We start from the raw sequence: 13,006 nt of genomic DNA on the forward strand, positions 1-13,006 counted from the left end.
GCCTGGTATGGTTCTCAATCAGAGGCAGCTGTCAATCGTTGTCTCTGATTGAGAATCATACTTAGGTAGCCTGTTTTTCCCACTTGATTTGTGGGTAGTTGTTTTCTGTTTTGTGTGTTTGCACCTTACAGGACTGTTTCGTTCACTCTCTTTGTTGTTTTGTTGTTCAGTGTACAGTTGATTTATTAAATATTAACATGGACACATACCACGCTGCGCATTCGTCCGATCTTGACTACTCTTCCTCAGAAGAGGACGAAAACCCTTACAACTAAATTACATTGAATGTTCCTGAGCAGCCTATTTACAGTTTTGACGTTAATCGTCTTGAAAATCTCTGTCTAGCAATCAACAACCAACTTGACAGAGCTTGAAGATGTCGCGCCCTGACCTTAGAGATCCTTTTTATGTCTCTATTTTGGTTTGGTCAGGGCATGAGTTGGGGTGGGAATTCTATGTTTTGTGTTCTATGTTTTCTATTTCTTTGTTGTTTGGCCGGTGTGGTTCTCAATCAGGGACAGCTGTCTATCGTTGTCTCTGATTGGGAACCATACTTAGGTACCCTTTTTCCCACCTGTGTTTGTGGTAGGTTGTCTCTGTTTAGAGCACTTTGCTTTTGAGCGTCACGGATTGTTTTTGTAGTGTTTATAAATAAAGAAAATGTACGCTCACCACGCTGTACTTTGGTCCTCTCCTTTGAACAGCCGTGACAGAATAATTTTTTTATGAATAATGTGCAAATATTGTACAATCCAGGCATGCAACACTCTTAGACACTTATCCAGAAATACTCACAGCTGTAATCACTTTCAAATGGGATTCTAACATGTATTGACTCAGGGGTGTGAATATGTATGTAAAATAGATATTTCTGTATTTAATTTTCAATACATTGGCAAAAATGTCTAACATGTTTTCACTTTGTCATTATGGGGTATTGTGGGTAGATGGGTGAGATAACAAAATATATTTAATCAATTTTAAATTCAGGTTGTAACACAACAAAATGTGGAATAAGTCAAGGGGTATGAATACCTTCTGAAGGCCCTGTAAGTATCCCGCTTTCCCCTTTCCCACTTACCGCTACTGAAACACTATGAAGACCTATAAAAAACAAATGCGCAACAATGATGTAATGACAGAAATCAAGAAGATAAATGCATGATAATGTTTCGAAGCGCTACAGTGTCATTTAAGTGAGTCATTCTCATTCAAAATGTAACTTTCTTATTTTGTATCTGATATCTGAGGAAGGGACTAGAAAGCAATTTTGTGGGGCAAATGAATCAAGCGAAATAACACCAATTCACTTCAAATCATTATTTGACTTTACATATTAAATAATAAACTCAAAATTGCTACAGGCACTGGCAAGAGATATTAAAATATCTGGCCATGGTTCATGTCTCTGTTCTTTGCCTGTCCCCCAAAATTCCAGACCCCATTTCCCCTCACACCCTGTTGTCTCTTGGAGTTAGCCTTTAGAAACAGTATAATCTCTGTTTTTTCACCCCTTTGAAATTCATCAAGCTGAGAAAAGCATAACAAGCACTTTTTAATGATCCTCAAAAGCTAAACTCGTTAATCCGGAGTCTCTTTGTGTCTTAATAACGTCTCGTTAAGGAATCAGTGAGTTAATATTGTCTGCCCAAATCTGATCTGGAGGGTAAACAAAACCAATAACATACCGAGACAGGCACGCACACACAGACAACCACACATACAAAAAAAGACGCACAGACATTTATTTTAATCTAGGCCATGTTATTTAACTCTGTCCAACACAAAACATTTAATTATGTTGTCTATTTATCAATCAGATATTCGGCCTTGGGGTGTAAGAACAACACAGTCAAGCAGACAGAAGTACAGCCACCAGAGACCATCCTACTGTTTCTAGAACTGCAAAAACAATTGCCCCCCTTTCCTCTACCTCTATATCACTATCTCCTGTCATGTTTCCAGGGGAAAGCTTAACGTTTAAACCAACTGGGTCTACCGTGAGTCCGAGGGACAAAGAGAGAGAGAGGGAGATATAGAGGAACTTACCTCATACTTCATGCCAAATACATTACCACCCCTAGCGTACACAACAGCTCCAACATCCCTCCTCACCTCACCTCTCATCATTCAGGAGCCACATTTCAAACACTATTTTCATATAATCATCAACATAACTCAGACACCTCACATACTGTATGATACCACAAATCACAATCCCCAAAGCTCACTCTGTTTCAGTCCATATCCAACCTACATGTATCTTTCTCTCCTTTGTAATATCCCTTGTTCTGAGCACTTGCTCCTGAACAGTAATACTTGCATCACCTCTCTGAAATAATACTAGCAGCATTTTTTTAGAGACTACTGTGGCGTTAAAAAACTGATCAGTCTGTCTTCCTAGCTGTTATCCACACGTGTTACTGTAATAATCACTCTATTTGGCATATGCGTTTTTGATTAGTGTAATTTGTGTAATAACAGTTTCACAGCTCCTTGTGTCATGGGGTTGAGCAGAGGGCTTTAGCCTAGGGCAACGATTAGCCACAGAGCCAATGACGCCCAACCCCTCAGCACAGCGCTGACCATACAGTCACCCCGGTTTGTCTACCCTAATACCTTAAAACAGCTCCTGTCCTGGGTCAAAGTGTCAAAAGGATAGTAGAGAAAGAGGGGAATGGAGGAGAGGGACCTGAGCAATGTCCCTCTAAGCTGCGCGGGTGTGCGGCCGTGCACCTCCTCCAAGACTGCCACACAAAAGAAATGTCAGGACACACAGAGACGCATGAGATTGAACTTTACTGAGTTCGCCCTATTACTTTGCACTATACAAATCAACGCTTTTTCTGTGATTGAATGAACATTATATCAGGCTCTTTTCAATGCAACAAACCAAAATAAATCTAACTTTGCAAGATTGAGTCTGTGATTTTGTTGTAGGCAGAGCCAGAGAGCAATGGAGTAGAATTCTATTGTTTAGGGTAGCCCATGAGCCCCGAGTGAATGCGCTTTTCAGATCAGTCCAGATCAGCATGTGCACAGTTGTTGATATTCTTTGCTAGTTAGCGAGTTATTAGCCCTGTTATATGTAAGTATAGGTCAACAATAGGGAGTTACTGCTTCCTACAGGAGCACAAAATGTGTAGACCACATTTATTTGAAAAGTCAGTCAGGTAAAAAGCTTATGTTAAGAGGTAGTGTTGTATTTTGAGACAGGCTTGAATATGCAAAGAAGCCAATAGGCAGAGGGGTAGCCAACCTTGTCTAATTCTCAATATGGTAATAATAATTACTTTTATTTAGTAAAGTGTTTTCTTGCATCATAAAACAAAGTACAGTGCAATTTACAGTCTAGGCCAATGATGTTACAGACCAAGTACAAAAAAATATATATTTAATGTCAAGCTCATCATAATGTAAAAAACGTTTTAAAAGTCTCATGCAATGTGGGCCTCCATTGAACACCACATACTGTGGGCTATAGCATAGAAATCGAAAGCTATACTATATATACAAAAGTATGTGGACACCCCTTCAAATTCGTGGATTTGCCTATTTCAGCCACAAATGTTGCTGACAAAAATGTAGCCATGCAATCTCCATAGACAAACACTGGCAGTAGAATGGCCTTACTGAAGAGCTCAGTGACTTTCAACGTGGCACCGTCATAGGATGCCACCTTTCCAACAAGTCAGTTTGTGAACTTTCTGTCCTGCTAGAGTTGCCGGTCAACTGTAAGTGCTGTTATTGTGAAGTGTAAACGAGACCGCCGAGTGCTGAAGCACATAGCACGTAAAAATCGTCTGTTCCCTGTTGCAACACTCACTACCGAGTTCCACACTGCCTCTGGAAGAAACATCAGCACAAGAACTGTCAGCACAAGAACTGTTCGTCGGGAGCTTCATGAAATGGGTTTCCATGGCCGAGCAGCTGCACACAAGCCTAAGATCACCATGCGCAATGAACCCTGACCTCAACCTCACTGAACACCTTTGGGATGAATTGGAACGCCGACTGCAAACCAGGCCTAATCGCCCAACATCAGTGCCCAACCTCACTAATGCTTTTTTGGCTGAATGGAAGCAAGTCCCCACAGCAATGTTCCAGCATCTAGTGGAAAGCCTTCACAGAAGAGTGGAGGCTGTTATAGCAGCAATGGGGGGACCAACTTCATATTAATGCCCATGAATTTGGAATGAGATGTTCGCAGGTGTCAACATACTTTTGATCATGTAGTGTATTTCAATGTGAAAATGTTATGGGATTTGCTCCATTGGTTTTGTTGGTAGGCCTGCATTATGCTCAAATAGCCTATTGGCTTCTGTCTGAAACTGTAAGGGTATTCTCACAAATGTCAAATTTCCACTCAGTTTGCTCAGTGCTACAAAATATTAGAGGGAACATTGAACATGAGGGATTAAAAGTGCAACATGGCCTTTTTCTAACAGAGCAGGGCACTGACTGAGACAGATGGTGTGACGCTGTGGTCTGGAGGTTCCCTCTAACTCCCTCTGATCCCACAGATACATGTCCTTATCCTGGCTAACTCTGTTACAAGCAGCAGGCTTACACGTCTCACCTCATAAGGGGGCCCCCTCCCTCGCAGGATCTGTCTCCTTCACTCTCTATCTCACCTCCCATGCACCCAGTAAAGCCTGCCGTGCCCCTATTCTTCTGCTTTAGACATGAAAATGACTGATTTTGTCCATCCCTCTCCTACTATATATCCTGTGCCTATAACAATATTAAATAAAACATTGTACTGTAAAAACACACAAGAAACACAAGTAACCGTCAGGTAAAGAGTCAGATGGTGTTCTACTACAAATAATTCATGGTTTCACCCTTTAGTTTTTGCAATTTGTTCTCCTCTTATATTTATTTATTTCCCCAAATCGATCTCCATTATTCACTGTTGCAACAGTTGTTTATCGTTTATCTCCCTCCCTCCCTCCACCCACCAACCCTCCCTCCCTCCCTCCCTCTCTCTACCCCTCCCTCCACCCTCCTTCCTCCCCCCTCCCTCCCTCCATCCCCTGTGTGTCTGTGTCTGTCAATCTCCTTATTATTGTAAAAGGGATCTAATCCACCACTTCAACTGTTAAACCCTACTGTATCTAGCCCATTTAAGTCTCCCTCCTTCACTCCCCCACCCCTCCCTCCCCTTTCCTCACAGACATGGTGCATGTTTTGATATCATCTCTCAAAAACAGTAATTGTTTGGCATGAATTTATAAAACTACTATAGTGCAACATTACTGGTAGATTCCACATTTGATTCATCTATTTCACCCCACTTCATGGCCATGAGAGTTACCAATGAAAAAAAACTAGTACAAGTTCTAGTACTATGACTGAGCTGTCTGGCATTGGTTTGTATAGTATGTATATTGTTTGTCTTTGTGTGTGTCTGTCTGTGTATGTGTGTCCACTTGTTGAGTATTGTTGTGAGTGGGATTATCAGGCTAGTCAAGGGATTAGAGAGATGATTCTGCTTCTGTAACTGGTGTCAGATTAACAGATACCCGCACTTTAATAAACCATCTGTAATGTAGACAAAGGCTGTCAATGCCCCCCCCCCCCCCCCGCCCCCGAAGTGTCTACACCCCACACAGATCAATGGTACTAAGTTATTTACCACATTCCAATGTTAATCACGATCACGGTACGTTTTAATACGTGTTTCTATTAGATGTGTAGGCTCTTAACTTCACTCATTCTAAAACTTCCCTACAATTATTTCCCAAATATCCGTACCTGTTCCATGTCGGGTATTCCTCACAGACTGGGCTATTATGTGCTGCAACTCACCTTGGCCACTTTTTGCCAGGGCAACGACTCTTCATTTTAATTTGGATACTTGCATATAACAGCTGTACCACTAAATCACCATTAGTTCCACCTGAATAGATGAATGACTAAAAAAACAGACACACAAAGAAAAGACAAACAGACAGACAGACAGACAGACAGACAGTTTCAACTGACCTGAGCCCTAGGACCATGCCCCAGGAATACCTGACATGATGACTCCTTGCTGTCCCCAGTCCACCTGACCGTGCTGCTGCTCCAGTTTCAACTGTTCTGCCTTATTATTATTCGACCATGCTGGTCATTTATGAACATTTGAACATCTTGGCCATGTTCTGTTATAATCTCCACCCGGCACAGCCAGAAGAGGACTGGCCACCCCACATAGCCTGGTTCCTCTCTAGGTTTCTTCCTAGGTTTTGGCCTTTCTATGGAGTTTTTCCTAGCCACCGTGCTTCTACACCGGCATTGCTTGCTGTTTTTCCGGTTTTAGGCTGGGTTTCTGTACAGCACTTTGAGATATCAGCTGATGTACGAAGGGCTATATAAATAAATTTGATTTGATTTGACAGACAGACAGACAGACAGACAGACAGACAGACAGACAGACAGACAGACAGACAGACAGAAACATGGAGTAGACAGAGATGAGGAGGAAGAAAAGGATGAAGGGATTAAGGTGGTCGATAAATTGGATCCTGTCCCAGACTGAGAGATGACACTAAATCTGTTAATTCTCTCCCCTCACTATTCCTCTTCCCACCCTCCTCTATCTCTCCACCCTTCACTTCATCATTCATATTTCCCTCCCATCACTCTTCCACTGGTCTATATTCATGCTACTCTGTAGAGCCTTTCAACACTCAAAATCAAATTTAATACGCACATTATTGTCTTGTAATGCAATGCTAGGGAGATAGTTTTGTTAATTATGTATAGCTATATTTCAATCTTTAAAATACCTTTAAGACAATCACATAATACTCTACAACACTCAATGCACAGTTTTGACAAATCGATTGAGAAAAAGTTTTAAAAGATAGAAAAGGTCATCTTAAATGCTTGGCACTACATGTGGGGTTGAAGGTAATATTGTATATACACAGAGGGACAGGAACTCAATAGTAATTGCAGAGAATTGTAATAGCAGTATTTAAAGCCTGATAATGATTGTGGTTACCGGTAGTCTTTTCAGCTGAGAAGGCATCAGCTCTGTGTGGAGTGAGTCAACACATGTGTGACCTGTCAGACTCCGACACAGCGGGGGCACGGGCGGCACTCAGACACACTATAATGTCTACTGTAAATTATTGATCACAATTAATCACACACATCAGTCACAGGCTGCCATTTCTCTTTACTATGGGTATATAGAACCCTATTATGAAACAAACACATTGGTACAAAGTGTAATTTGCTAGAAGCCGAGTGATGGTACACAACTGGGCATGAGGAGGTGACACATTTTTTTCAGTTTCAGGTGGAGCATCTAACAATTGTGCTCATTGCAATTTTAATTGCTTTTTACTGGCAGTTTAAACAGAATTAATACATGATAGAATTGGGGAGGGTTTTTCAAACCCAAGTCTTCTCTGCCATTGTTTGGATGTAATACCCAGCTACACTACCACCAAACACAAAGAATCCCTGAGGCCCTCTTGGAGTAACAACACAGTGGAAGTTACAGTGAGCCGTGGGCAGATCTAAAAGAGGCTGCTGTTTGGGCTCTGATGTAGCCCTAAAGGCAGTCATGCCTGTCATTAGGGTGACAGTTCCCATGACAACTGGGTGAACAGCTCACTCCTGACCTTTAGCAGACATGGTTATAATTACATTAAACTGCATCTCGTCATATAATCCCCGAGCTTTCATAAACTGTTCGCCAGGGAACCAATTTAAACCTTTTCATTGACATGTTTCTTATTATTATTGACTACCACTTATCGGTGACAGACACTACACTGTCAGAAATTATTAATGAGGAGCTTGAACCTGAACTAGGTTGCCTTTTTGTTCAAACCCAAAGCTCTTTAATAACAAGCCAAGTGCCGACACTGCAAAAAGTGAAATCTAAGCATACCTAAATATCTTATATCGAGTGATAATTCATTTAAAATTCGTTTTTTCTACTTTTTTTTTTACCACATAAATTTTCTAATGTCTTTGCCAGATCATTTAGCTTATTTTAACCTTAAAAAAATATCCATACAAGTGAATAGGCACAGATAAAAAATAAATGAAGTTTCTCAACAGCACTGAGTTCATCTTCAGAGTCAGATAATTGAATTCCATCTTTCTATGGGCTGTCAAACAAACTCCAGAGTAGAGCACAAAAACAGAAGTTACTTATGAAACCAACTCAGACAGACTGTGTCATACTGAGAGTGCCTGGAGTTTCAGAAAACAACACCCACCACCACGGTGCTCATTAGACAGGATTGTGAGCGGGTGTTTTCTGAGCTAAACTGACCAAGACGCACCTCCAACAACAACACAACAACACATAAAACCTCACATAATCCCCCCCCCAAATAAAACCAAATACTTCTGAATTTCCCGCTGTGTAAACACATTGCAAATAGGCTTGCGATAACTCCTGATAAAGTTGGGTAACTGATATTCAGAGCGTAAATAGCCAAATTGATTAGTCACTGGAATCAGGACTAATAAAGTCAGTGTAATGGCCTGTTTTACAAACGGTGAGCCTACATTTTTTATTTATTTTTTTTTATTTATTTTACCTTTATTTAACCAGGCAAGTCAGTTAAGAACAAATTCTTATTTTCAATGACGGCCTGGGAACAGTGGGTTAACTGCCTTGTTCAGGGGCAGAACGACAGATTTGTACCTTGTCAGCTCGGGGGTTTGAACTCGCAACCTTCCGGTTACTAGTCCAACGCTCTAACCACTAGGCTACCCTGCCGCCCCAATCGGATTGGCATTCATACATTTCCATTGCGGGTCTACATGGTAGGCTACACCCCAGCAAGCACGAGCCGACGTCTTTTGGACATCGTTTTTCGGTGTTTTACAAATGGAACGCTTACCAAATAGATGAGCATTCATAAAATGTAATTTCAGGCAACACCTCAGTAAGCACTGACCAAAGCCGAAGCCTTTTGGACGTCTTTTTTTGGTGCAGTTCCAGACTGGCCTTGATTTCCACATGCACAGACATAGTTTTTTTGTCCGGTCCAGACAAAATTGAACCAATTATAAAGGTTACACTTTAAAAAATCTTTAAATTACTTTCTTTCAACTTTCATTCATAACCAAAAATTTGCCTGATTTCAACATCTGGGAAACTACATATTTTCAACGTCTGTAAAATATGTATTTTGAAAATCCAGAAAATTAGTGTTTTCAACTTTAATTCAGAGACGAAAATGAACTTGATTTAAACTTCTGGAAATATATGTATATATATATGTATTTTCCAACGTCCTGAAAAGATGCCCTTTCAACGTCCTGGAAAATATGTATTTTAAACATATGTAAAATATATTTTCACCTTTCATTCAAAACCTAAATTGAACTTAACTTCAACGTCTGGAAAATACGTATTTTCAACGTTATTTTGCTAACTGGGACTGTTCTAGTTTTGCAGGGGGTGCATTTTTTGGTTTCGCCTATGGCGGCAGAACGACAAGGACCTGCCCTGCCCACCACAATATATGATTTGATGGTATACTCCTAGAACTATGGGAGAGCCTGAACCATTTAGAACATTCTAGCCCTACTTAGTCTCTTTTTTGTCTATGGTTGTGTGTGTACAGTAGAGGTACAGATAAAATATTATTCCCCTGCATATGTCAGTGTTTCTGAATACATATCTCTGTATTGGTGTCTATCTAACTTCTACAACATTCTGTGTGTCTGTCCCTTTGTCTATCCTGTTTTTTCACACAGATCCCTCCTCAAGCCATACAGAACAGGGGCTAAAATGGATTAAAGATGTTTAGATGCTGCACAGTGTGCACATTGCTCTGCTTTCATCCCTTTGATTTCCATGCTTCTCCCTTTGCTCTACCTACACATGCTCTCTCCCTTTCCCAGTACTCTGTATGATATGAGATTATCTTGCTTGGTAAAGATAAAATAATAATTATGGGTAGGATTGATACAGGCTTCTCCTGTTATGGATGATGTGTCTTCCCAACAACTGGAAGAGGGAAGTACAAACACACAACAGATACTCTCGAATAGACTCAACATGATCAAGTTATTGTTGGTATCAAACCTGTCCTGATAACCTGCCTTACCCTGGCTGTATTTAATTTGGAACTACAACATTTTTTGGTATAAGTTGTTAGTAATAGAAATGAAGGTAAATGTAGCCTAATACAATACTTCCCTTCGTATTGAGAGATGGTTGAACAGTGAGCCCAGACAGTCAAATTAAGTCAATATGTCCAAGACAGGATATTAAAGTAAGTGTTCATGTCTCTAATCACGATGATTAACTGCCAAGTGCACGAAAGCCAATGATAAAAGAGATCAATATAAGATCCAGTGTCTTTTCTCAGTCGGCTCCCCGCCCGCCCATTCATTCCAACCTCAATATAAGAAGTTAGGCAGGGTGGGAGATTTATGAGAAGCATCTTTTCAAGTTTTAGTGACATTTTATAGAAGCAGCTTATTCATTTCCATATGCATAGCTCGTTAGTGTGTCTCCTGGCATCACAGCGTACTTAGCACACCAGCCCGCCAAAGCCAATATTTGACTCATTCCACCATCTTTAGAAATAAGGCCATGACATGGTTGCTAATGGCAACCAGCAAGACTTCACAGCAGCTCATGTGTTTGGTATTCAATAGGCTGCGTTTACACAGGCAGCTCAATTCTGAAATTTTTTCCACTTATTGGCCTTTTGACCAATCACATCAGATCGTTTCACAGCCGATCTTTTTCAGAGCTGTTCCGATTGGTCAAAAGACCAACTAGTGAAAAAAAGATCAGAATTGGGCTGCCTGTGTGAAGGCAGCCTATGAGTCTTTCTGTCACTGAGTGGTCCTCCTCTCATTCGTTGGGGTTGGTCGCCACCTGCTGTTAGAGAGAATTACAGGAGACCTACTGTAGATGCCACTCTGCTGGTTGAGATAATATAACCCAGTGTGGTATTACTGTGGTTAAGGCATAATTAATGCAGCTTGGAAGGTAGAAATAATTTACCTGTTCATTATCCTATTATGAACCAAACCATAAAAAATATAACATTTTCAAGGTGTCTTCCAGTACAGCATTTTTATTCATTCATACAGTATACTCATACATAATCTTTCAATTGAATTGTTCTATAAAATATATGACCTTTCAGTCCATGACAGCAGAACTAGATAGAAATAATCAAGTTTCATTTAATAATAAGCAACAACTCTTTTTTAAGTTTCAAACATGGCAATCAATGTTCACAGCAGTCAAAATGCATAACATTTGAGTAAAATTCCTTTCTTTAGTCCAGCTTAGCCACATATATATTAATAATACAAAATAAAGTGCAACTCTGAATGATGATAATAACAACGTTCCAATGTTTGGCCCCTTGGCAATATAGCATGACAGTGTTTTGGCAATTCTTTAAGTGCAGACAACAATGAATTTGATGTTCAAAAGTAGAAACTACCATTTTGAATAGCTGCAAAACAGTTCAGCAGGTTTTCATTGAGATGTCAGGAAAACAGACAGTGAAGGCAAGGTACAGACAGAGACAGACTAGTAATAGGCCGTGTGTGTTCCAATAATAATAATAATGCAGGAGGTAAGTGATGGTTGGCGATGTCCTTATCATTTAGCACTCTCAGCCATTTATCTTCCCCTCCGCCTCTATCTGGGTCCCCTCTCTCTCTAGAGTCTAGATTTTCCTTCCTATCTCCCTCCTCCTCACATGGGACAAAATGCTGCCCAGTTGTCATGGCAACCCTCTGGCTGGTCAGTCTGAAGCAGCTGAATTCCATCGCCATCACAACAGCTTGCTGTTACCAGACGCTAAGTTGACACTGTCTGGAATAGAACCGAACGAGAGACATGCCTGATTAATCTCATAAAACACGATTTGTTAAGATAATTAACAACAACGAAGTCATGTTTGAATTCTATTCCGACCGAAGGTGATTGAATGCGTTGCTTAGTTTTAGTCTGAAACAAAAACGCATGCACACACACACACAAACTTAGCTGTATCCCAAGAAATGTAGCTGTTTTTATGCATAATGTATGAGAAGAAACACATACTCACATTTACTCACACACACACATACAGAGAGAAAGACAGATACCAGGATAGTCCAAGGATTTGTTTCTGTTCTGGGGTAGTCTAGGCTTTTTCACAGGGGGTTTGCGATTTGAGGGCTTCTCAAGATTATTAGGGCTATCCCTGTCAGTGCCTGGGGTAAATGAAAACAGGAAATACAAGGTAACAGTCATACAGGGTGTGATCATGAGACACATTAATTCACACACACACACACACACACACACACACACACACACACACACACACACACACACACACACACACACACACACACACACACACACACACACACACACACACACACACACACACACACACAGATAGACAGGCTGATAGACAGGTGTACCTGTGTCACAAGACATAGCCTTTCTGTTCCTCTGGGGTTTCACGGGGGCTTGAGGCCTCACTGTTTCCTCACCTGCACACCATAGACCACAGTCAATTGTACACTGTCATACTTTTTGACTATAATGACAAAATTATATTGGCTTCATTTGTTCATTTGTTACCTTGGCTGACAGCCCTGTAGGCCAATCCCAGCAATGGCTTTCTGAATGCAGATGGTGCAGGAGGCGGGATCGGCCTTTCATTGGCATACTCGTTTGGAGAAGACACATAGGATGATGCCTTTGGCTGAAAATAAATGGGGCAAAAAATCAATACAATTATAAATTAATATCTAAACATAACCACACACATATCCACCAGTATACTAATGTATTCACATAAACAAGACAGCCAGAAGAATATGAAAAGACAGACACCTTTTCAGGAATGGGAGGAGGCTGTCCCTCTGCATCTCTGTCTCTCTCTTTCCTTTCCATTCTTCCACCATCCCTCTCTCCGCCTGCTTCCTCCTCTGCACCAGAAGATAAAGATGGAGCAATAATATCACACTCTACAATATTATAAATAATGAAACAGATGCATTAATTAAATCA

The 13,006-nt window shown here is 40.7% G+C and overlaps 1 protein-coding gene across 5 annotated transcripts in view; it reads right to left on the reverse strand.

Moving 5' to 3' along the window:
- Positions 1 to 11,028: 11,028 nt before the first annotated feature.
- The window catches only part of LOC110524568 (capping protein, Arp2/3 and myosin-I linker protein 3), a 36,448-nt gene continuing 34,470 nt past the window's right edge, over positions 11,029 to 13,006 (reverse strand). For 2 of the 5 annotated variants that reach the window (XM_036978408.1, XM_036978407.1), the window contains exons 36-40: positions 12,830 to 12,924; positions 12,575 to 12,698; positions 12,412 to 12,483; positions 12,070 to 12,195; positions 11,029 to 11,812 (exon numbers count right to left, since the gene is read on the reverse strand). In XM_036978408.1, coding sequence (XP_036834303.1) covers positions 11,772 to 11,812; positions 12,070 to 12,195; positions 12,412 to 12,483; positions 12,575 to 12,698; positions 12,830 to 12,924 — 458 coding nt within the window. In that variant the 3' untranslated portion in view covers positions 11,029 to 11,771. Of the gene's footprint in view, positions 11,813 to 12,047; positions 12,196 to 12,411; positions 12,484 to 12,574; positions 12,699 to 12,829; positions 12,925 to 13,006 lie in introns of all 5 variants that reach the window. The other 3 variants (XM_036978410.1, XM_036978409.1, XM_036978411.1) reach the window with 3 other exon arrangements.

The sequence above is a fragment of the Oncorhynchus mykiss genome, chromosome 5 (genome assembly GCF_013265735.2).
Source record: "Oncorhynchus mykiss isolate Arlee chromosome 5, USDA_OmykA_1.1, whole genome shotgun sequence".
Classification (NCBI taxonomy): Eukaryota; Metazoa; Chordata; class Actinopteri; order Salmoniformes; family Salmonidae; genus Oncorhynchus; species Oncorhynchus mykiss.